This window comes from Geotrypetes seraphini, chromosome 3, assembly GCF_902459505.1.
Source record: "Geotrypetes seraphini chromosome 3, aGeoSer1.1, whole genome shotgun sequence".
NCBI classification, from domain to species: domain Eukaryota; kingdom Metazoa; phylum Chordata; class Amphibia; order Gymnophiona; family Dermophiidae; genus Geotrypetes; species Geotrypetes seraphini.
Window position 1 is genome coordinate 373,617,208 of NC_047086.1, and position 26,119 is coordinate 373,643,326.

General features: G+C 43.3%; 1 protein-coding gene across 3 annotated transcripts in view; it reads right to left on the reverse strand.

The window, feature by feature from the left end:
• The window catches only part of SPTBN1 (spectrin beta, non-erythrocytic 1), a 569,130-nt gene that overhangs the window by 64,305 nt on the left and 478,706 nt on the right, over positions 1-26,119 (reverse strand). For all 3 annotated transcript variants that reach the window (XM_033938993.1, XM_033938994.1, XM_033938992.1), the window contains 2 exons: positions 20,676-20,814; positions 11,076-11,160 (listed from right to left, as the gene is read on the reverse strand). In XM_033938993.1, coding sequence (XP_033794884.1) covers positions 11,076-11,160; positions 20,676-20,814 — 224 coding nt within the window. The remainder of the gene's footprint in view (positions 1-11,075; positions 11,161-20,675; positions 20,815-26,119) is intronic.

Consider the following 26,119-nt stretch of genomic DNA (forward strand, 5'->3'; position numbering starts at 1 on the left):
GGCAAGAACTCGGGACATGGGAGGTAGGTAGGTCGAAGGACAAAGGCTGGAAGGCAGTGAGGAGGCACGAACTTGGGACATGGGAGGGAGGAAATAGAAAGGGACAATTGTTGGGCCTGAGTAAAGAAAGGAAGGAAGGAGACTCATGAAATCACCAGACAACAAGGTAGGAAAAATGATTTTATTTTCAATTTAGTGATCAAAATATGTCAGTTTTGATAATTTATATCTGTGTGTATTGTGTGTATATGAAAAATGAAAGGAACAGCCTGGCAGAGAAGGGGAGATAGGGTGCAGAGCCTGGCAGGGAGTGTGGGGTTGGGTGCAGAGCCTGGCAGGGAGTGAGGGGGGCTGGGTACAGAGCCTGGTTTTTGTACTCTAAATCTAGGGTGCGTCTTATGGAGCGAAAAATACGGTAACTTTCTAGCCAATATTCAGCAAGTGGCAGTCAACGCTTTTTTAAACACTGACCACTGTGGGCAGAATTAGCCTCAAATATTCAATGCCAGCCTATGTTGGGCACCAGCATTGAATATGCACCATGGAGCGATATAGAAGCATTATAACAGTCTTAGTCTTGTTAACCATCTTTTTTAAAAATAATTTCTAGCATCTTGTTTGATTTTTTGGGCCGCTGCCGCACACTGGGAAAGGTTTCATCCTATTCTCTACAATGACACATAAGAATATAAGAATAGTCTTACTGGGTCAGACCAATGGTCCTTCAAGCCCAGTAGCCCATTCTCAGTGGCCAATCTAGGTCACTAGTACCTGGCCAAAACCCAAGGAGTAGCAATATTCCATGCTACCGATCAAGGGCAAGCAGTGGCTTCCCCCATGTCTTTCTCAATAACAGACTATGGACTTTTTCTCCAGGAAATTGTCCAAACCTTTCTTAAAACCAGCTACACTATCCGCTCTTACCACAACTTCTGACAATGCATTCCAGAGCTCAATTATTCCCTGATTGAAAAATATTTCCTCCTATTGGGGTTTTTTTTTTTTTAAATCAAGTTTTCATTAACATATCAAGTATCCACTTGTACAGAAAGATAAAGTTAAACAGAAAAAGAAAAAATAACTTACCAATAATAATGATTTAACCAGTATAATAGGAATTTAGTAGTTTAACTTTAACTCAAGTCCTCAAAATAGAATCTAAGACTTAGAATCAGCGAGCAATTAATAACGCAAATAAGAAACAAGAAATAAGAAAAATCCATTAGTTAAGGAAGTATATTAAACTTCAATAAGCACTCATGTTGTCCCTGCTTTCAGTCGGGCCTCAGACAAGAAGGTTGTCAGTTGGCTAGGGTAAAAAAAAACCCAACATATTTTTGCATTTGATATTGTATCACACATTTGCATGGGTGACGAAGGAAAAAAAAATCACCCCAAGAGCAATAACACCTGGTTTCATAATCAGAAAATTCACGTCTACGTTTTTGTGGTCTCGTGCCAGATCTGAAAACATTTGTATTTTAAATCCAAGAAATTCCTTTTGTTTATTTTTTAAGAAAAGTCTAAGTAACCAATTTTTATTCGGTGCTAAAGCTACTGTAAGAAGAAGTATTACCATTGTTGCCACTTCCCTATCCGAAAGTTCCAAAATCGATGTAATATTAGGTGATTGTTGATCATCCTGTAATTTTAGTTGTACATCTCTTCTTATAGGTAAATAATACATCTGAGAAAAAGGTGGCAATAGATCCTCTGATATTTCCAAAACTTCCGTCATGTAGCATTTTAACATATCTCTAGGAGGTATTGTCGCTACTCTAGGAAAGTTGATCAATCTAAGATTATTGTTACAAGAAAAGTTTTCTAAAGATTCCATTTTCCTTCTCAAATTTATATTATCTCTTATTAGAGTTTCTGTAATTTGTTTAGATACTACAGTAGAATTTTAAAAGTCCTGTAACTCAGTTTAAGATCTTAATTAAGTTTCTTGGGTATTGATTTTTTGCTCCAGCTGAAGCAGCTGGGACTAATCGATTTAGCCAGGTCTGCCACGAGATCTCAAAAGGATCCAATGTTACCTCTATGGGTTTCTCCAATGTAAAGGAAATCTTTTGAGTTTCAACATTCATAGTCTCACCAACCAGCTTCTCCTTCTGGTCAGGGCTCTTCTGTTTGCTATTCACCCTTGGAGCAGATGAAATCCCAGGCTCCACGTGGCTCTCCTGTAAATCCAGGGAGTCCAACTCCAAGTTTCCCTCACTGGTCTCACCGGCCTCCAGGGAAAAGTGCACTCTGCACTCCGATAGCTCTTCTACCCGCGGGGAGCTGGCAGTCTGGGGAGGAGGGGGAGTTGCTCTGGCTTCGGGGCTCAAGGTGGTCTCCAAACCCAAGGAGATTACTTCTGTCTCGCCTCGAAGTAGGTGCATCGCCGCCGCCAATACTTCCTGCATTCGTCGCAGGAACTCATCAATAGTGCCAAGACTGGGCTGGCCTGAGCATCGCGAGGCTCCAGCGGTGCTTCAGCCTCTGCTTTTTGGCATGGCTCGCAGGTAAATATCTCGTAAGTAATCCGAGACAAACTTTTTGATGAGACGTGCTGTGGTGAAGCACTCAACTAACGGTTCCATCCGCCATCTTGGATCCGTGTGTCCTCCTATAGTTTTTAAAAGTATTTCCTTGTAACTTCATCGAGCGTCCTATAGTTTTTGTAATTTTTGACGGAGTGAAAAATCGATCCACTTATACTGTTCTACTCCACTCAGGATTTTGTAGACTTCAATCATATCTCCCCTCAGCCGTCTCTTTTCCAAGCTGAAGAGCCCTAACCGTTTTAGTCTTTCCTAATATGAGAAGAGTTCCATCCCTTTATCACCTTGGTCGCTCTTCTTTGAACCTTTTCTAGCGCCACTATATCTTTCTTGAGGTAAGAAGACCAGAATTGAACGCTTAGATCTTTTTCTTGTGTGCTGAACACCAAGAAGGATCCTAGCATTTGCTATGATTTGGGTTATTCTTCCCAATGTGCATCACTTTGCATTTGCCCATATTAAATTTCATTTGCCATTTGGATGGACAGTCTTCCAATTTCCAAAGGTCTGACTGCAATTTTTCACAATCTGCATGTGTTTTAACAACTTTGAATAGTTTAGTGTCATCTACAAATTTAATCACCTCACTTGTCGTTCCAATTTTAAGATAATTTATAAATAAGTTAAATAACACCTGTCCCAGTACAGATCCCTGTGGCACTCCACCATTTGCTCTCCTCCATTAAGAAAAAAAAAAAATCCATTTAACCCTCCCCTTTGTTTTCTAGTCAATAACAAATTCCTTATCTACAACTGAACATTGCCTTCTATCCCATGACTCTCTAATTTTCTCAGGAGCCTCTCATGAGAAACTTTGTCAAAAGGTTTCTTAAAATCTAGATATATTACATCAATCATCTTACCTTTATCCATGTTTATTCACACCTTCAAAGACGTCAAGCAAATTGGTGAGGCAAGATCTCCCTTGGCTGAACTCATGCTGTCTCTTGTCCCATTAAATCATGTTTGTCTACATGTTCCACAATTTTATTTTTTATAATTGTTTCCACTATTTTGCCCGGCATTGAAATCAGGCTTACCAGTCTGTAATTTCCCAGATCTCTTCTGGAACCCTTTTGAATTTTATACTTTAAACATTTTATTGTTATTTCCTTATTATTATGTTTAAATCCATGTCTTTACTTTGTAACATTGTAAGAAATATTTTCAATAATAAAAAAAAAAATCAACATAACAGTGGCCATCCTCCAATCTTCAGGTACTACAGGTGATTTTAGCAACATGTTACAGATCACTACCCTGGAATGTATGGTCCAGGTGATTTATCAATTTTTAACTTGTCAATTTGGCTTAGTACATCTTCCAGATTCACCAAGATTTCTTTCAGTTCCTCCGCATCATCACCCTTGAAAACCATTAACGGTTCAGGCAGATCTCTTACATCTTTTTCTGTAAAGACCGAAACCAATAATTCAGTCAGTCTCTCCCCTATGGCCTTATCCTCCCTGAGCGCCCCTTTTGCTCCTTGATCATCCTACAGTCCCCACAGATTCCTTCACAGATTTTCTGCTTCTGATGCACCTAAAAAAAATGATTACTACGAGTTTTTTGCCTCTTCATGTTTTTTCTTAGCTTTCTTTATCAGTGCTTTGCATCTAACTTGCCAGTGCTTATCTCTCTTCTTATTTTCTTCATTTGGATCCTTTATCCATTCTTTAAAGGATTTTTTGGGGCATTTCACCTTTTAACCATGCTGGCTCTTGTTTTCTCATCTTTCCACCTTTGCTAATATGTAGAATGCATCTGGTCTGGTAAACCAAAACCCACTTGACAAAAACTGATCTACATTATCAAATGTTAAGTTTTGACTTTTTGCTGTTTGACTGGTGTTATGTGCTGGCCAAAATTTGTTATTATTATATTGAATGAAGGAAGAATAAGGGGAACTGTCGATCTCTGCTTACATTGTGCTAATGCTTCTCATTCCTACCATACCATACTGATTTTTGCATCTCACAAGTGTCAGCTAGGAATCATTGTGGCTTACCCAATAATAGAATTGATACAGAGGCGTAGAGTTGGCAAAAGAGTTGGTTATAGGCAAAAGAATTGGCGTTCCTGAAATATAAAAAAACCCAAGAAGAAGAGTACAGAAAGGGCTACCTCTGGCATAAGCAAACAAGGGCCTCCTGATGAGGATGAGGCAAGAAAGAGCGGAGAGGAGCCGTTTCCAGGACCACTCCGATAAATTTGAGAGGCTGGGATGGGCAGAGCTGAGACTTAGGGAAGTTCACCTCGAAGCCGAGACTCTGAAGGAGAAAGATGGATTGATTCGTCGCTTGCAGAACTTCGTGGCGAGAGGACGCTTTGATCAACCAGCTGTCGAGGTAGGGAAACATCTGCAGGCCGCGGAGACGCAGGGGCACAGCTACCACAACCAGACATTTCATGAAAACCCTCGGAGAGCCCGCCAGGCCAAAGGAAAGAACACGATACTGGAGATGAAGATCCCCCACCTAGAATCTGAGATACCGGCGGGAGGCCAGGTGTATCGGAATGTGCGTGTATGCCTCTTTGAGGTCAGCCAGTCCCCCTCGTCCAAGAGGGGGTACAACGTAGGAAGGGTGAGCATTCTGAACCGTTCCCTGACCAGAAACTTGTTCAGAGCACAGAGGTCCAAGATTGGAAGCATGTCCCCCATCTTCTTGGGCACCAGAAAGTATCAGGAATAAAATCCGGTGTTCCACTGGTCCGGGGGAACCTCCTCGACCGCTCGAAGACAAAGAAGGGCCTGATCCTGAAGAAGGAGAGGCAGCTGAGACCGTGCAGTGCAGAAGGAAACTCTCTTGGAGGAAGGTCCAGGGGTACGTGACTGAAGTGAAGGGAGTACCTCTCCCGGAAGATAGAAAGCATCCAAATGTTGGTGGTAAGACTTTCCCAGGGAGCTGTATTGATTACCTGACTGGGACGCAGGAGGAGATCCTTAAGCTGCCCCATGTTCCCGCAGCAGCGGCAGGGCCCGGAGGTGGAATCGGGCAGGCACTGAGGAAGACGGATCCTTGACGTCACCGGGTCCGTCTTTCCTGGCTGTGAATTTCTTTAAATTTGAAACTGCTGCCGCGGTGTTTTGGGAGCTGCATTGATTACCTGACTGGGATGCAGGAGGAGATCCTTAACGCTGCTCCGTGTTCCCGCAGCAGCGGCAGGGCCCGGAGGTGGATTTGGGCAGGCACTGAGGAAGACGGACCCATGACGTCACCGGGTCCGTCTTTCCTGGCTGTGAATTTCTTTAAATTTGAAACCGCTGCTGCAGTTGCGGCCACAGGGCGTGGCCAAAGGGGCATGCCCTAAGGGGCAGGTCTCACCCCTTGGAGCAACGAGGAGCTGGGAAGCAGGAGCTCAGGTTGTATAACTTTAATCTGTTATTATGGGCAAAAGGAAAATTAAGCCTAAGAGCTCAACACCTGCTATTTCTGGCCCTATGGACAGACATTTGACATTTTCTACAGAAATTTCATCACAACCTTTACCTAATATGAACTCTCCCACATCAGGAGCATCATTGAGCCCCCTCGAAAGGACACCCCCCATCATCCAGTACCTTGTGGTAGCAGGAATATTACTCCCGCTATATCTACGGAATTAGTGGTATTATCTACTCAGATAAGTAAACTAGACTTTACTGAAATATCTAAACCACTTTAATTTTCAGGTGTAGTAGAGGATTAACCACTAGCAGTGGAAAAACAAGATATTACCCTTAAAGATTTATGGTTAGGTATTTCTAGAGTTGAAGGGTTTCTCAGAGAATCTGTGTCTCAAAAGTTTGAGAATGTGGATTCTAACTTAAGTTCTTTGGATAAAAGATTAAGTGTGGTTGAAACTCAAAGTAATACATTGCAAGCTGTCTCAGTATCTGCTGTTAAGGATTCTACAGTGTTACATTCTAAAATAGAAATGTTGGAAAATATGCATAGAGCGAGGAATCTACGCTTGGTTAATTTCCCAGTGATTCACTTATTATCTCCTGAAATTTTGTTAAGGAAGTTTTTTAAAGAAATACTGGGATTACCCAATCCGGAGAATTTCCCAATAAATAATTATTATTATATTCCACAAAAGAAAATAGAATCCGACCCAGGAGGTGGACCACCTGGTAACAAGTGAAATAAATCTGACAGAGTTTTTGAAAGATACAGTACTCAGGATGTGATTCAGAGTAGGTACACCATGGTAATAACATGCATGAGTGAGATAGATAAAATGTTAATTATGAAACTTTACTTTAAAAATAGGTTGACAAAATTTTGTGGAGATTTGGTTAGAATTTTTCCTGATGTCTCAAGAGCTATGCAACTAAGAAGGAAAGAATTTTTGAAATTAAGAACAAGAGTCTTAGCTCTTGAGGCATCTTTTTACCTAAAATTTCCATGTAAATGTCTTGTTATATTACAAGACATTGAATATGTATTTTGGGATCCTATTCAATTGCAACAATTTCTAATAGCTCGAGAACAGACATGAGTTTTCCTTATTGTTTTAAATGATTCATTACTGAGAAATTGGTGGATGTAAGATTCCCAAATAGTAGGGAATGGTCAAGATTCATATGAATCAAGATTTCTGCGGGTACCTCCGGAGAGAAATTTTGTATTGCCAAGCCGGAGGGGTCTTCGGCTTAAGTCTCACCAGAGAGGCGAAGGACCATTCATGTTCCGAGAGGCGCTTAGTGGCCGCTCGATGGAATCATCAAAGAGCTCATGACCCATACACGGGAGATTGGCAAGACGATCCTGTAGATTCGGATCCATATCCACAATCCTGAGCCAAGCAAGGTGACGCATGGCGATCGCAAAGGCCGTGACCCTCGAGGACAACTCGAAGGCGTCGTAGGCCGCCTGAAACATATAGAGGTGGAGCTGGGAGAGGTTCTCCTCGAGTAGACGAAACTCCTGATGCCGAGAATTCTGCACATCCTCCCAGAATGAGCGGAGGGCGTCCACACAGAACCGGAGGTAGGACATGAAGATAAAGTTATAGTTGAGGACACGATTCGCCATCATTGAGTTTTGATAAAGACGGCGACCAAATTTGTCCATCATACGGCCCTCCCTGCCCAGAGGGACGGCAGCGTAGACCTTCAAGGGGTTGGAATTCTTCAAGGAAAACTCAACCACCAAGGATTGGTGAGAAAGCTGAGAACTTTCAAACCCCTTAACCGGGATCATCCGGTAACGGGACTCCAACTTGGAGGAATGGCCGTGACTGCATAGGGGGGTCTCCAGGTTCCGGAGAAATGTTTGCCGGAGAACCTGGTGCAATGGCAAGCGCAGCACCTCACGGGGTGGATGATCAACACCCATTTCCACCAGGAATTCCTGTGTATAACGGGACTAAGACTGGAGGTCCAGGTTCAAGGCCCTACCCATGTCAGAGATGAAACAAGTAAAGGAGGAGTTTCGAGAAGAAGACCATCCTCCTGAGGAGACCCCGAGCGAGATCTGGGGGCAGCCGAGAAAGAGGGAGAAATTTCCCTCGAATAATAAGCCATGGCCTCGGAGTCCCGCGAATGGGAGATCAAAGAGGCTCGACTAAAGTATCTGGGGGGCGTTGAGGAACGACCCCGTGCAAGATGGACCGGGGAGGACCCCGGAGTCCGAGGAATCAGCTGGCGGAGCCTCAGAGAAGACAGGGCAAAGGAAAATTCCTCCACCGGTTTCGAAGAAGACCCCTTAGAGGCTGGCATCCTTCTCGATGGGGAACGCAAACTAGAGTCCAACTTGAGGACAAGGGTGTGCCTGGAAGGCTGTGTGGTTGGAGACCTGCCCCGAAGGGGCGGAGAAGACCGGAGCTTTTTAGGAGGGGCAAGCCTCGACATAGTAGCGGGTGAAAAGTGAGCCCTTGTCCTGGATCCTCGTAAAGTCAAAGGAGACTTGGGGGATGAAGAATCGCTCGAGGGAACCTGACGAGTCTTGCGGGCACAGCCCCGAGACAAGGATGCTCAGGCTGGTCAGACCGAGGTCGGGTCGAGACCGAGGTCAGAGGCATCGAGGTCGGGACCAGTTGGCTCACCACCGAGGAAAGCTGCGTGGTAAGTATAGCTTTAAGCATGTCCTCGAACATAGGCACCAAGACCAAATGCTGTTGGATCGTAGGTGCAGCAATTCGCTCCTTCAGGGACGACCTCAAGGAAGAGTATTCCCTACGTGAGGAGGCACGCTTAGAATGATGTCTCGAAGACGCCGACGAAGCGGCACTGACATGAGACTCTGAGGTAGGCTTCTTTGCCGGCACACTTGAGGAGGAAAGAGGAGACTTACCCGAGACCAGAGTAGCAGGAGGAGCCGAGGCTGGAGCCTTTGAGGCTGAGGACTTCGAGGCCGAGGCACCCAATGAGGGTGACGAAGCCGAGCTTGAGGCCTGTTCCACAGGATCATGGGGCCAAAGAGTTGGAGAATCTTGGCCACCCTCCAACGAAGAGCCCACGGTTGCAAAGTCGCACAACGTGGACACGACTCAGCGCTGTGCTCCGCACCCAGGCACTCCACACACCAACGATGGAGATAACCCGTAACGAGGCCGGGACATAAGAAAAAAGATGGCCGCGGCCCCGCAAGGCCAGGCGGCCAAAGCATGACCAGTTAACCCAGTCAAAAATATACGAACGGAAAAAAAGAAAAATAAAGACGCGGGCACAGCGACAACTGAAATTAACCAAATAAGCCGCAGTGCAAGAGGGACAACGAGATCACGCGAAGCAAGGGAGCAGTATTTCTGGCTCCGCGGAAAACATAGAACTGAGGCCACGCTGAGGAGACACATGCCCTAGGTCGGGCTGTAGGGGCATGCGCGCATGCGCAGGCCAATCGCAAGCTTGAAGGTCTTCAAGCAAGTCTGCTTGTGAAAATGTCCGCTAGGGGGCTCCATCGGTGACGTCACCCACATGTTGAGAATATGCTGTCTGCTTGTCCTGGGATAATGAATTTTTTGATTGGATGACCAGACAGCTGGGGATTCCAAGTTCATCCCTATCAGCGTCACCGAGATCTGGGTCCTGCAGTCCTGTGGCTGCAGCAGCATCCCCACTGTAGAAGTTCCAGTCAGGGAAAATAAATGTATAAAAACAGAATACTAATCATCAATGTCTTCCACGGGCAGACTGTCCCCTGACTGCGGATGGCACTTTTGTTGGGTACTTGCGCTCTTAGGAAGAGGAAACCCTAGTGCAAGCAAGGCCACAATCCCAGATAGGTTTATAGGGGCCCTTGTTAATCAAATAGGCTTGAAAGTTCATATTGATGAATTCAGGGGGAAATCCTTGCCCCTAAGTGGCAGAGAGCTCCTGTGAACTCATCTTGTGATGTTTGTGGTGTTTTGACGTTGAATCACGGCTGTGCTTTGCCAGGGAAGCACTGACACTGCTTCCTGGCTCAAATTTTCATTTTTGGCAGCTCCTCAGGTGGACTGGGTATCAGGATCCCCCAAAGGAGCAGGAGGGGCAACACAGTGGCTCCTGTCCCCCTTCATATGCTGTGCGGCACGTAGAACATGGATGCCCCTCTGATTGCCATCCGTTGCATCCAGCCCTGAGAAGTCAATCCCACTTGTTTTTGAGCAAAAATTAGGTGTTCCGAGGCAGATAAACACATTTAATTTGAAATTGGGAAATCCAAAATAGCCATTATGACAGTGATTTTAGCACCAAAAACTGTCTGGGATAGCTACAATAAAAAATAAAAAATGGCAATTTTAGGATTTTTGAGGTGGGGGACCCATGACTAACCTCTAAACCTCCCAAAATGCAATTCTGGAGAAACCCCCCTCCCCAACTGATCTGCCGGGCTGTCAGCCTGTTACTGTGCCAAGCTATATGTTGGGAGCTGCAAGATGTGTTGGGAGCTGCAAGAGGTCCTCTGCCGAAATCTGGATCCTGGACTGCCTGTATCTTCTGATTGCTTCTTGGGCCCAACGTACTGGGCCCAACGTACTGGCCAGAGACCTCCACCCCTTCTGGAACCCGCACCCCTAATGGGTGGAGGAATGCAGTCGGCCCTAATTCTGGATAAACTGCCATGGAGCCACGCAGTCTGCGCTCAAACCCAATAATGGACGAACCTGAGGTGAGCTATGCACCAAGGGAATGGTCCCTAAGCTCCTAAACTGTGATTGCAGACTGTCCAAGTGGGTGCACTACCAAGCAGCCAAACCTTTGGAAGAACTCTTCACCTGAGCGTCTGTGATCTCCCACAGCCAAAGCTATCCACCAATGGGATCCTCTGCAGCATTAAAATTAAATCACACAAACTCATGGAAAAAATAATTTAGAAAAATAAACACAAGCAGAAATGACCAGTTCCTATTGTCTTACTTGTAGGAAGACAACTGGAAGTTGGAGGGAGGTGCAGAGGTAAGAGAGGAGGAGCAAAACTATGCAAATTAAGCTTCATACAAGAGATCTCGTAAGAAGGGATTGACTACTCAAGAGTTCAGCAATAGAGTGGAGATGTACAAGAATAAGCATTTCCCCCTTCCTCAATAAAACCAAGAATCAAACCATGTCCTTACTCAGTCTGAGCCATTCCCATCTGTCTTCCCATTTATCAATCATTTCTTTTCTCTTCTCTGTCAGCTGTAGTAACTTGTCTTTGATCTGTAAACAAAAATAAATGCTGCCATGTTATCCTAGGAGCACATTCTCCTCAAAGAGCTCAGAGCACATATACAATTTCCTGTACTATGCCAAAATCCATGTCCCACATATAACCATGTGGAATGTATCATTCATGCATCAGGAACACGTTGGTCTACACAGCTCTATGATGAGGCTCTACTAGAGGAATGCAGTCAAAGCAGCACTTCAGGTCTTCCAGTAAAGTAATTTAGCTTAAAACCATACCTTGAGTATATATGGTATTGAAAATAAACTTCTGCATACATATGATGCTTTCACAGTCATCTTTTCAGGGTTTTGTTTTCCATAAGAACAGGTTCTGATTTGACTCAGCAGATGTTTGGGAGAACTGATGGGTTATGAACTCGCTATTTGTTACAGGCACCACAAGCAAACTGCACAAACACTTTTTGTTAAAACATTTAATTTTTTCCTTAGTGTATACAAGGCTATATACTTCAAGCAGCATTTCTGTAGGCACTAAAGAATACAAGATCTTTTGAAAGCCAAAATGAGAAAAAAAACACATTTTTACAAACTACGAGGGTCATTTCATAAATAATGCACACTATTTTTTTTTAATTTACATGTTTTTGTTTATTTTTTTTTCAAGTATTTCTTTACAATCCTTCAATATAGTCTTCCTGCTTTGCAATGACCGAGTCCCAATATCTGGGAAGCTTCATTATTCCATCCAAGACACTGTTTTTGTTCAGTTGCCAAATGTCTCAGTAACAGCGGAAGAAAGCTCTTCCAGAGATGCAAAACGATGTCTACGCATAGGTTGTTTCAACTTTGGAAAAAGGTCGAAGTCTGGTGGATTCATGTCTGGACTGTAGGAAGCATGAGGTAACACCTCCCAGCCATATCCACGGAGCTGAAATCACAGTCCAATAACTGGAGAGCTCCATCATCCCAAAGGCCAAAAAAATTTTGACAAGCTCAATCAAAAGCCAAACAAATTATGATTTTTGCTTATGATCATGAAGGCATCATCATCACAAAGCTCCATGTGGACGAAGTGTCACAGCAGTGTATTAACGTGATTTTTTGCAAAAAAAGTGCAGAAAAATGCACAAAACCCGACCTCAGTTGCTCTTGTTTGGGCTCGCCTGCACTTAGGGAATATCATCATTGAAAAACTATGCGAATACAGCTGGGAGGTGTTACCATGTGCTCCCTACAGTCCAGACATGAGTCCACCAGACTTTGACCTTTTTCCAAAGTTGAAACAACCTATGTATGGACATCATTTCGCATCTCTGGAAGAACTTTCTTCCACCGTTACCCGAGCCATTCGGCAACTGAACAAAAACGGTGTCTTGGATGGAATAATGAAGCTTCCTGGACGTTGGGACTCAAGTCACTGCAATGCAGGGAGACTATATTGAAGGATTGTAAAGAAATACTTGAAAGAAAAAAAAAACTCAAACAAAAAACCATGTAAATTAACCAAAATAGTGTGCATTATTTATGAAATGACCTTCATATTACCAAATATTTTACACATACAAAAGGTTTTGATTCTAGAAATTTATAAACTGAAGAGCTTATTTCCCGAACCCTCCAAATCCAAATATGGACTTAGTAGAATTTTAGAAATAAGCCCTTCAATTGTAAATTTGTATGTTTATTTTCAAGCTGAGATACTTTGAAAGGGTACTAAATATCAGTTTACATCAGTGTTCTCATGTCAGAAAATTAAGGGCCACTTTTACAAAGCCATGATAGCGAGTCCTGGTGCGGCAAATGCAATGCAGTCCTTAGGAACTCAATGGGCTGCATTGCATTTGCTGTGCAGGAATCACTACTGTGGCTTTGTAAAAGGGGCCCCAAGTTTTACATATAAAAATTACATAAATATTTCTTTTCTTTCATTTTTTTACCAATAGTCATCACACATTCTCCTTTGCTTTGTTCCTTTCATCATAAGCCCTAAAACTAGCACTTATTTAGCAAGTAACAAACGTGAACAATTGCTGGTAATCAAGGTCAACATGTTATAAAACTAAAATATCTCTTCCCCATCTATGCTCTCTCTTTACTTTCTCATTCTTCTTTCCTTCCCTGATCTCTCTCCATTTTCAGTCTCTCTTTGCTTTACTTGTCTTTCCTTCCTCATGTTTTTTACTGCTTATCTTCCATTTGAGTAGATCAAGCAGATTTGACCCTAGCAGGTGCTGATATCTTAGCATCTCCCTGCTTATATAAGTATTGACTGGTCAAAGTCTTGCTCTGATATCATCTAGCTTTAATAGCAGCAGCCAGATGTCATTGGAATGCCACTGATCATGATGATTTTCAGAGTCTTTCAGTTGTAAATGGAAAACCCAAATTTATTGAGGTTTATTGGAGTTTTCTGGTTATAACCAAAAATCATAGGCCTATGCACACACACACACACACACTCTATTCTGCTCTAAGTAAACAAGGCCTTATTGTAAACCTTTAAATGAACAACATACTTTTCAGATAAGACAAGACAGCTTAACCTAAACCAAAAAAAATCATGTGGTTTTATTTGGATCTTTAGAATATTTTTAGTGTAGTTTTATTTACTTCATCAGGTAAAGTACAAGCAAAATGAGATCTGACATGTAGTCTTCCATTTCACAAATGGCAGTCTAAACTGTAATGGTGCAGTGACCTTTCAGTGGTAGCATATTCATTTCTGCTGTAGGATTTTTCAAAATTGGTTTGGTAGTTATTTATAGAAGGGACTATATAAACATGTTCTGTAGATTAACTAGCATATTAGAAAAAAATATTCTTTCAACTTACATTACTTTGCCTTAAAATCATATTTTCAAAAGACTATTTTCCTCCACAAAGCACAATAAACAAACATAAAAAAGCTATTTAGAAGATTTGTTTAAGAAGCTTGTCAAATTGTTTGTGAGGCTGGGTCGTATCAGAGCAAAGCTTGTTTTTAATTAGGGTCTGGAGAAAAAGGAATTAACATATTTTTCCCTACATAAGACATACCTAACCATAAGACGCACCCAAGAATCAGGAGGAGGAAAACAAGAAAAAAAACCATTCTGAACCAAATTCTCCCTACCAGGTTCTGCACCCAACCCCACACTCCTTGCCAGGCTCTGCACCCTGTCCCCCTCCCTGCCAGGCTCTGTACCCCGTCCCCTCTCTGGTGGTTTAGTGCTAGGCCGGGATAGGGCAGGCAGGCCTAGTGGCAGGCAGGCAGGCCTAGAAGCCTAGTGACAGGCAGGCAGGGCCCCACCTCACCCCCCCCCCAACAGGGCCCCCCAACCCGAGGCAAGCAGGAAGGCAGGGCCCCCCATCCGGAAGCAGGCAGAATCCCCCCTTACCTTAACTCCTCCGGCAGTCCAGCGCTGTAAGGCAGGAGCTTTCAGCCTCCTGCCCTTCCATCCTGCTTTCTCCCCAAGCAGCGGCAGAGTCAGAGCGGCAAGAAGGCAGGTGCGAGTTTTTCACTTCCTGCCTCGCCGCTCCATGAATGGCAGTCCAGAGCTGTAGGGCAGGAGCTTTCAGCCTCCTGCCCTTCTCTCCTGCTTTCTCTCCCTGAGCGGCACCGGCAGAGTGGTAAGCAGGCAGATGCGAGTTTCTCGCTTCCTGCCTTGTCCCGCACCGCTCTGTGAATGGCTGCCCCAGTTCCCAGGGAAGGGAAATGGAAAGGGAGGATAGAGATGGATGGCTAGCACAGAAAAAGAAGAAAGAAGGAGACCCTGTCAAGCGAGTTATCAGGAGACAACCAGAGCCTGGAACCAACATGATTTGAATAATGACCAGACAACAAAAGGTAGAAAAATAATTTTATTTTCTGTTTTGTGATTACAATATGTCAGAATTGAAATGTGTATCCTGCCAGAGCTGGTGTTAGACTGCAAACGTGAGCTAGGATTTAACAGAGAGGAAAAGTCTTTTTTGTTTACACCACAATGCCAGTGTGGGTAGGAGAGGGAAAAAGGAGTGAAGAGGCTATAAAATAAACCCACCAGGATGTTTGGGAAAAAAAACAAAAAACCCCACCCAATTGGGCAGGAAAACTGAAATGAAAAATCGATTCAATAAGCTGAATTGAATCAAAATTTTTTTTCCTGAATCGGGCAGCACTAGTGCATATTGTGAATCTGGCATCCCATAGACAGTTGTGGAATTTGTCTACTACAGTCCACTTTAATGCCAGGAATTCCAGCTGGATACTTATTTTCATGTTCAGATAATTTTCAGCTGGCAAAAGCAACAGGCCACATACCCTCTGGATACTCTTGGTACAATACTGTACCTAACCCTTCTTGGCTAGCATCTGTATACAAAATGTAGGGCAGTCAAATGTCTGCAAAAGTCAACACTGAAGCATTTGTCAAACAGTGGATAATCTTCTTGAAAGTCTCTTCACTCACACACCTGGGTCCATCTGGATCTAAAAGGGTCTAATGTTTTTAAGTATGGTAGCCCTGACTTTTGGGTTTTGCCTCCTCCTTTCTTTTCAGGCAGGTAATCTTTTATGAGCTCAATCAGCAGATGTACTATTGCTGAATAATTTTGTATAAACTTTTAGTAGCCACACAATCCTAGGAATGATCTGAGGGCTTTCAAACCAGTAGGTCTGTCCCAAGTGGCAACTGCTGCAATCTTGTCTGGATCCATAGCAATACCTCTTTCAGACACATGTCCCACATATTTAACTTGAGGCAGGTAGAACTGGCATTTGTCTAATGACAGCTTGAGCCCCCGTGCCTCCATCCTGACAAGGGTCTTCATCAATCTCATTTCATGTTTTTCTAGTGTTCTTCAAATTGCAACGAGGTCACTGAGATTCATGTCTCCAACCGTCTTCTCTGTGAGTCTTTGGAACGTACTCGAACTCCTGTGGTCTCTTGAGACATCCATTCAAATTGGTAAAACCCCAGTGGGCAGATGAAACTAGTCTTCTCTTTATCATTCTTCATAGGTATCTGGTAATACCTACTCCTCAAGTCTAAAACTGAGAACCACTTGTTACCCATCAGACAGTTCAACATATCATGTCTTCATGGTAATGTGTACTGGTCTGGTATGGGTTTTTGTTCAATATTCAATAGTCTATATACAGGCATATGGGACTCATTGTTATTCCTAGCCATCACTATAGGTGAGGTATATGGACTTCAGGACTCTTTGATGATTCCAGCATCCAAAAACTCTCGCAGGTGCTTTCTAACATCTTCTACGAGCACTGACAATCTCAATCTCTTCCAGAAGGGGCATGGATCATGCAGAAGTATGGGATGTTCTACTTCTTTGGCAAAACCTAAATCCTACTCATGTGTTGAGAATACATTGCTTTTGTCTAAAAACTGCTACATTAATTTATCCTTCCAATGAGGAGGAAGAGGTGAGTCCCCAAAATGGAACAAGGATAGATCCATTTTTGCCTTTTGCAGAGAACAGCCTGTAGTGATGGATTCCATTCTATATACATGGGCTATTTGTGATCCTTTTTATAAAGTGATCTTTTTCTTGGATTCATTTCGTACCCACATCTGCACTTCATTTGTTTTCAGATCAGAGACAGGTAATATATGCCTTGTTGTACTAATAATCTGCCAAAGTGCTCTCGAGTATCTATCACCAATGACTGCTTCTTCAGCTTTGAAGTAAGCTCTACATGGCTGGTAACTGAGGTTACTGTTCCACGCATTAACTTTAATGGCTTGGGGGAAGCATACCAAACAGGGCCCAAATCTTCTTCATGGGTCTGAGAGTGGTGCTGCCCTGCTTTAACATAAGCGTCTTGGAGTAGTGGATGGATAGTTAGCACATTGACATAGTCAAGACCCACCATCTCTTGGCACTTTTGAGCCAATCTCCCAGACTAGCATTAGTTTCGATAAGCACTGTCCTTTCCTCAAGCTTCAGGATACACTAGTACCATCACAGGTACAGTTTCTTGAACCCCTGTGATTTCTCTGGAAATTCAACTTCTACTATCATATAACCTCGGTATGGGTAGATGCTTTCATTGAGGCCCCATATGGCCAAGCCCTCTACAGGGTGTAGAGGCTGATGCCTCAGATATACAATGTACCAGTAGTCAAAGATGATGGTGATCTGTGACCCACTGTCTTCAATGCGTTCCCTTCTAATTTCACAGAGACTACCAGTGTGGGTCCAATCAATCCTTTTGGTATAGTAGAGGCAGAACTTCGGGTGGACACTGGTTTGGTATTGGAACTGTTTGCCTTATGGAATCCCCCTAAAGTTTCCCTGTAGTTTGGTGGGCTTAGTTTCACGCAGAATTCTATGTTGCTCTATCTGGCCTGTGGGGTTAATGTTTTGCCAATGGCTTCCTTCTGTATACAGTACCTGTCGTCAGAAGTAGATCTTGTGCTTTCCTTACTGTTGGGATAATGTGCATTGAGAGATGTTTGAGACTCCCTGTACTTCTTGTCATATCTGGAGTTCTTTCTCTCTGGCTTTCTCTCATTTGTGTCTCCTTTAGAGCTGCAACTTCCTGGAACAGCTTAGCCACTAGGGTCTGCAAATTCTTCTCTTGGTCCATAGTCATCAAAATAGCCACTACTTTTCTTTCAACCTTTGGAATAGACATAGCATTATCCTGTGTCCTCAAGGAGGATATTTCTTTTTGTAAATGCCTAATAGACTGTTATGCAAGCCATTTAATTTATCTCGACAAAAGACCTGGCAGGTTGTTCAGGGATTTTCTCTGCCCCCAATAAAGCCAGACTTGCTACCTCCTGCTCCTCTTCATCTCTTTCTCTTTGAGCAACTGTAAAAACACAGGAGGGTTTGTTTTTCTCTCATGGAGCCTCAGGTACATGATCATTCTGTCAGCATGGAAAGCACCTCTTACTAGTTGTTATATCATGCAGAGTTTTGCCATCCTTTCTGACTACTATCCTAAGCAGAGCTTCTAGACTCCAGAGATAATCTGAAAGTTTTTCTCCCTCTTTTTGACATGTGCTTCTAAATTGAAAATACAGGTTGGGCCCACTTTCTGCAGTGCCAAATGAACTTTCTAATGCTTCTAGGCACTATTCAGCTGAAAATTGGGGGTTTTCAGCTTTTACAGCCCCAAAAATCTGTACCCCTTAGGATTTCACCTATTTGCCTTCTTTTTTCCATGACAAGGCACTCCCACTCCTGCACCATCTTGACAGCTTGCTCAATCCAATTTTAATAATCATTATTTTCTCCAAGCACAGGAAGTCTGCCTGAAAAAGTTCTTAACCTCTTATATACAGTGTTTTCTCCGAGTCTTTTGATTATTTTCTAGCACGTTTCCTATTGCTAGAATAACAAAAGCAGTGTCACTATAGTTTCTCTGAGACTGAGCATTGGTTTAATGTTAGCTAGAGCTGTACCTTGCTGATTTCATAATTCAATTACAGTGGTACCTTGGATTACGAGCATAATCCGTTCCAGGAGCATGCTCGTAATCCAAAATGCTCGTTTATCAAAGCGAGTTTCCCCATAGAAAATAATGGAAACTTGCTTTGATACATTCCCCCCCCCCCGATAACCGGCATCGCTCCCCCCACTCACAATGGCCCCCTCAGTCCAACCGGCCCCCCCGCCCGAACAACTTAAACTTACCGCCCCTCCATCTGGCACTGGCATGCAGGCACAGATCGTGCCGGTGCCTAGAAGATGTTCCGGCTTCTGCCTGCCTTGAGCATGCATCTGTGCATACTCAAGGACTTCTAATTCTCCCTCTCGCCAAGATTCTACCTAGGATTATTATAGCTTCTACTTTTGTGTTTTTCTCTAGTACAGTCTAAATTTCCTGGGAATTTCCAAAGGAACCTTTTGTAACAGAAAGGCCCTTGAAGAATTGATTCCCTATACTGTATAGTATAGTTTGCATTGCCATTTTCACAGAAATATTCTCCAAAACACACAAACCACTGTTTCCAATACAAATTCCTGTTCCTCTGGCACACTGATACAGCATCCAATGTGCTCCAAAGTGGCTAGAGTGGAGTGCAGCAAAATATACCAAAATTAAGGTCAGCTCTTTGAGATAGTTCCCTGCTGTTTGAGTGCCATTTGTGTAACCCCAGCCTCCTATGGTACCCCATGGATGGTTATGTGCCCAGGAAGCAGGCCAGAAGGACACTACCAGGTAAGATAAAGGTAAATAGGACAAAATAAATTCTCCCTTTACCAATCTATTCAGGGTTCTGGGACACTGATCCCCAGAGCTATATGTACTGAGGTAACTAGCTGCTTAGAGAAATTTTCTGGAAGCTCCCACCAAACTATTAACTAGAGAGAGACAGGTTGTTTCTCTGTACACTTTTCCCTCCGTATTCGCTGTGATAGGGGATTAACAGAACCACAAATACAGAAAAACCGTGAATAACTTTTTCATATGTTGTTCGCTGTTTTCTATTAAAAACCATCGTGAATATGATGAAACCGCGAATAACATGGTGAGAAACCTGGCCTGTTCCTGAAAGAGAGGCAAAACACGGTGAAGAAAGTGCTGGGAATCATTGATTTTCTCTGTAAAAGCTTGGAATCAGCGATTTCTCTACGCAAGCTGATGTAATTTGTGGGGGAGGAGCCAGCAAGCTAAAAACCATGAATAATCAAAACCGTGAATGCTGAAACCGTGAATACGGAGGGAGAAGTGTACTCCAAACGGATCCCTTCCCTTTCTTATTCCAGCTGTAGTTATCTCTTCCTCTACAGTCCTCAGAAAAAAATAAATAAATCTCGGAATCTTTCAAAATAGCCAATAGTAGCTCTCTACTAGAGAATGACACGGGGACAAATTTGTCCCCATCCTCGCAGGAACTCAATTTCCCCATTTCATCCCCGTGAGTTTTGTCACTGTCCCATTCCTGTAAGCTCTGCCTTAACCGCACAAGCCTCAAACACATGATTTTAAAGTGTTTGAGGCTTGTACAGATGAGGATGGAGCTTGCAGGAATGGGGCAGGGGCAGGAAAAGAACTCGCAAGGACGGGAAAATGAGTTCCTATGGGGATGGGGAAAAATTTGTTCCCATGCTATTCTCTACTCTCTGCTCCTGATAGTGGGAGGAGTCTATATAATGTACAGGCAGTTTCCATGTAGCTATGACATCCGAGGTCTGTTTGCTGAATTTCTACACTTTATTCAATATGGATAACCTGAAAACTGGTTGAGAATGTCTTAAGGGCTGGGTTGATAACCCTTGCTCTAGAATTTCAGCAGCACTGGAGGAAGGCGCAAAACTATCAGACTAGTTAAAGACAGGAGCTAGCCTTGGGTCAAATCGCCTCCTCCTCATAATCTTGATGAGCAAGAACCTCTAATTCCAGTATAGTCTTTGCCACTGAAACTAATTCTGGTGGGACATTCTTTCATTCCACATTAAAAATTTATTGTTAATATATCGGGTTTAAGCTGTATCAGATAGTTAATAATATAGGGAAATAAAACAGATCTGAATAGTTCTGGCTGCCTCCTCCAAATTACCAGTGAACCATACTTGTGCAGATGTCCCATGGCATTTAGTTACAGTACCTCATCTGATGCATAATGTTTCCTGGCCAACAGAGATTTCCCCAGCTCAATGCACGTTGTAAAACTGTCATTGCGAGCATCAATTTCAGCTTTAATACCCTGATGATTGTTCATTAGCAATTCCACTGATGAAACATCCCTAAAATGACAAATATGAGTGCAATAAGTAAGTAAGTCTATGTATCTTATATAGCAGATGTTTTGCCGCTTTCAGTGAATGAAAAAACCCCCAAATACACTAGATAAAAAAGAGAAAGTAAATTAAATGCAGAAAATCAAACCCTGGTAAGTATCTAATCATTTCTGAGTGCATGAATGCCACATGAGGTCAGATCAAATGCCCAGCATCCTGATTTCAAAGACTGCCAATATAGGTTATATAGTAGCTATGTTAACTGCTTCACTGCATCTTCCAGTAAAAATTCCACAGTTTAGTTGTGCACTAAATAAGGTTTGGTGACCACTTCCTTTAATGTGTTTTAAAAATACTACTTATTAGCCTCAGGCAATTTTCCTATAGGTATTTGAAATAAAATTTCCTACCTACCCACTCCACATTACCCATGATTATAACCTCTCTTTCACCAAGACTGAAGTGCTATAACTTCCTTATCCTTTCTCTGCTTGGAAGCCATTCCATCCCTTTAACATTTTCATCAAAACTTCTAATTCCGTTATGCCTTTTTTGAAATAAGGTATAGCATTCATGGTGCAGTTGCACCATGGATTGATACAACAGATAAAGTTAGTCACCTGAAAAGGTATGCTCTGAGGACAGCAGGATACCTATTATATGTGGATGCTATCATCCTATGGAGCCCTGATATGGATGCTACATAGTGGTTCTATTTCTAGAAGCTTTTGGCAGGCTTGATTGTGGGACCAAGAAGTTGAATACAACTCCTGAGGGAGGTAAGACGGTACTTGGCAATGTGTGTCTTGTTGTCCTCGGAGAACACCTACTACATGTGAGTCACTGCACTTTCTCCAAGAACGAGCAGGACAAAAATTACTACCATATGGGAGTTCCTAGCTACTAGGCTCACTGAAAACAAGAAAGAATGGACAGCATGAACTTTTAACAGGCAAGGCCATCCAGAAAACAAATAAACATTCTTAGAACAGTCCTTTTCTTTAGGTGCAGCCTCAAAACAAAAAAGACTGGCCTAGGAGGGTGAAGATGGATTCTAGATCCCATACAAATTCTGAAGTACTACCTGATTGAACCAGCTGTAGCATCAGGAATCCTGCTCTAGGCAGTAATGAGATGTGAATGTGTAGGCTAAAGACCACATTGCAGCTTTACAAATCTCAATGGAGACTGATCTCAAGCAACCCACTGAAACAGCCATGGCTTTAATGTTGTGAGCTTTGGCATGGCCTTCCAGAGTCAGTCCAGCCTAGGTGTAATTGTAGGAGATGTAATCTGTTAGCCAATTGGACAAAATGTGTTTTCCGATGGCTGCCTCCACCTTGTTTGGATTAAAAGAAACAAAAAGTTGGGCAGACTGTCCTGACAGAAGGCCAAAGCTCCCTTGTAGTCCAAGGTAGACAGTGCGTTTCAGCCAGGATTGGCGTAAGACTTTGGAAAGTATGTTGGCAGGAGAACTGACTGATTAAGATAGAATTCCAATACTACTTTAGGAATGAACTTAGAGTAGTCCTCTGCATACATTCTATTATGATGAAATTTTGTGTAAAGCAGATCAGCTACTAGGGCCTGAAACTCACGGACCCTATGTGCTGAAGTGACCATCACCAAAAACAAAACCTTACTGGTCAGGTACTTCAGGTGCCAAGTGGCTCAAAAGGAGCTTTCATCAGATGAATGAGGACACTGAGGTCTCATGACACTGATAGGGAACTTCATTACAAGCAAACCTCTCATGAATCAAAATAAAGGCAGTGCAGAGATGGACTTGCCTTCCACATGGTGGTAAATGTCAACTGCACTGAGATGAACCCTCACAGAGTTGGTTTTCAGCTCAGACTAAGAGAGGTATAGAAAAATATTATAGAAGTTTTTGTGTAGGGCAGGAAAAGGGATCTAGAGCTTTGCTCTCACAGCAGACAGCAAACCTCTTCCACTTGAAATTATTAGGACTGCATTTTTTTTTTATTACTGGAAATTAGAGAAATGGAGAACCAGATGAGGGCTAATATATAATTTACGTCTTTTGAATTTTCCTTATAATAATATGATTTCTCCAAGACAGGCTGGGTAAGTTGCAGCTATACTCACTCGAGGAGCGTAGAGAGAGGGGAGACATGATTGAGATGTTCAAATATGTCACGGGCCGTATTGAGGTAGAAGAGGATATCTTTTTTCTTAAAGAACCTATGGCGACAAGAGGACATCCGTTGGAATTCAGGGGTGGGAGATTTCATAGTGACACCAGGAAGTACTTCTTCACCAAAAGGGTGGTTGATCATTGGAATAGTCTTTCACTGCAGGTAATTCAGGTCAGCAGCATGCTGGACTTTAAGAGAAAATGGAATAAGCATGTGGGATCACTTCAGGGAAGAATTTAGGGGGTGGGTCATTAGAGTGGGCAGACTTGTTGGGCAATGGCCCTTTTCTGACATCATCTTCTACGTTTCTATGATGTTGAAAAAGAATATGGTTGAAATTCTCCCTCGACTCCATATCCTTCCTGAGTATAGTTAAAGCTTTTTATATTCCTTCATCTGATAAAAATAATTCTGGGGAATAGATTGAGGTGGTTTTGGAGGTAGACATGATCATGATCCTGGAAAAATCTATTCAGGAAATCACTCGAAGAGCAACCTTAATAGTTACTTTCAGAAGTAGTGATGACAGGAATTAGGTTATTAACTCAATAATCTGGGCTCTGTTAGGATACACAGAAGTCCATACTTTAGATGCTGATTCCCACAAAACTGTAGAACTTTAACTCCCTTTCTGTAGAGGAGAACAGCTCCATTCTCAGTTGGTTCCAAAGCAATCGAACTCCACTGAAAAATGAGGACAGGCATTGGAAACTTCCCCAGTCTCAAACATATTCTGCTCTGAAGCTTAGGAAATAGAACAAAGATCAATTAACAAGCAAACAGTGAACAGCACATTGAAGGGGAAGGGAGACCTAATCGTCCCCTCAGTGAATTGGAACGTGCCTTTGGCAGGAAACCCTGCCCCATCCTATGTCAGATCTCTTGCTCTCTTTAACCCTTTAAAGGGCCCAGCAGACAGGCACAGGAAGGAAGCCCAGCACAGTGAAGGGAGAAAGGAGACTTAATATGTCCCCCCTCGCCACACTAGAACATGTCTTCAGCACAAAGGGAGGCTGCCTACTGCAGACCGCATCCATCTTGAAATGGTAGCCTTGGAAGCCAGCCTTCCCTTCTTAGCCAGATTCATCAACACAAAGAGGTGGTCCGAGAGACAAAAGTCATTCATAACCTCCATGTAAAGCAAAATAGACCTCTAGACAGTACCTTTGGCGAGAAAGAGGAATTTAGTTCTCAAGGAGGACCCGGCCTCCATGATACACAGGTAAGGGTCCCTGCATGATGAGGCATGCAGTTTGGAGACATGCCTCACAGAAATGAAGGCAACCAGAAACATTGTCTTTATAGTTAAGTCCATTAGGGTGGCATCCTGCAAGGGCTCAAACAGAGCCCTCGAGAGCCCTTCTAACAAGATGTTCAGATTCCAGGATGGGCAGGGCTGGCGAACCGGGGGCCACAGCCTCAGGGAAGTACCTGACATCTGGGTGTACAGAAAGAGAACTCCGAGCAACCTGGGACCTGAAAACAGGAAATTCCCAGCCAGTTGAATCTTCAGGGATGACACTGCCAGCCCCTTATCTAGACCTTTTGGAAGAAAGGACAGGGCAGCAGACACCAAAGCTGTTCCTTGCAGCACCAATGTTGGAAGGTATCCCATGACTTGGTGTATGCTGCGAATTTGGCAGGCTTCTTGGCTTTCAAAAGAGTGCATACAACCAGATCTGGGTAGCCTGTCCAGCTCAAAGCCAAGCACCCAAGAGCCATGCCATGAGATCAAAGCACTCCAGATCTTGCAGGACAATCGGAGCTTGAGAGGAGTCCCAGGAATGGCTGAAGTCTCAGAGGACGCTGACCTGAACACGCACTAGGTCCATATACCAGAGATGTCGAGGCCAGTCCAGGGCCACAAGGATAACCTCTCCCTGATGCGTGGCCACCCTTCTCAGGACTCTCTCTACCATGGGCCAGGGAGGGAACACATACAGGAGTTCATCCGCCAGCCAAGGTTGAACCAGTGCAATGATCCCGGTGCTTCCGCACTTGTATCTGCGGCTGAAGAATCACACCGTTTACTTGCTGCTCATCATCATCATGAGATCAAACACAATGCTGCCCCAATGACTGATGATGTTCTGAAATGCCTGAGGCGAGAGGGACAACTCTCCCGGGTCCAGAGTCTGTCTGCTCAGAAAGTCTGCTTGTAAGTTTTGCACTTTTGTGACGTGAGCCGCAGTGACAGCGAGATGATGAATTATTGCCCAGCGGAAGAGAGCTTTCGCCTTCTTCTGGAGGCCGATACTTCTGGTACTGCTTTGCTTACTGACTTAAGCCACTGCTGTCGTGTTGTCAGAAAGCACTCTGACAGCTTTGTTCAACACCTGGGGCTGAAACTGTTTTAGTCCCAACCGGATGGTTTGGAGCTCCAGCCTGATGGACCAATGGCACTGTGATAGGGACCATAACCCCTGCACTGGTCGATCCTCGAAATGTGCTCCCCAGCTCAGTAGGATGGCATCTGTGGTCCAGGAGTTGATCCTTAGAGGCATCCCTGAAGACAGCGATTAAGGGCAGGACATGCTGCAGCAGGCCTCCGTCATCCAGAGCAGCCGAACATGAAGAGGGTCCCTTTGCGGAGACCAGCAAGAGATAAGGGAGTGCTCAAGTAGGCACACATGTGCTCTCTCCCTGAACCTGAAGATAATCCCAGGCCGACGAAGACTGCTACTCCAGGAGAGCTGATATTTGGTTCTCAAGTTTCAGTCTGCTTGCCTCTGGAAGAAACACCCAGCCTTTCTCTCTTTTTTTAAAAAATGTATTTATTAAATTTCAAATTATAATACAAGAATTAACTCTTGCTCCAGAAACATAATAGGAAACAATAATATCATAATATAAATATTAAACAAACATTTAAGAAACAACAAATTTTTATTCCTTAGACCTCAATCCTAGAAGGGGGAATTCAAAGAAAAGTGAGAAGAAACTTTATTTCCATATAATTAAATCAGGCATTGGCTTAACAGCTTAAATCCCTTATTTTAAATTGCTATTCAAAATATCTAAACGTTCCCTATTGCCAGCTTCTTCAGGTTTAAAAAGGTTCACAGCTATTTTTGGAGAACAGAACACATATTTGACCCATACATATTTAACTAGACACTTGCAGGGGTAGGCTAGAAGAAATGTACCACCTA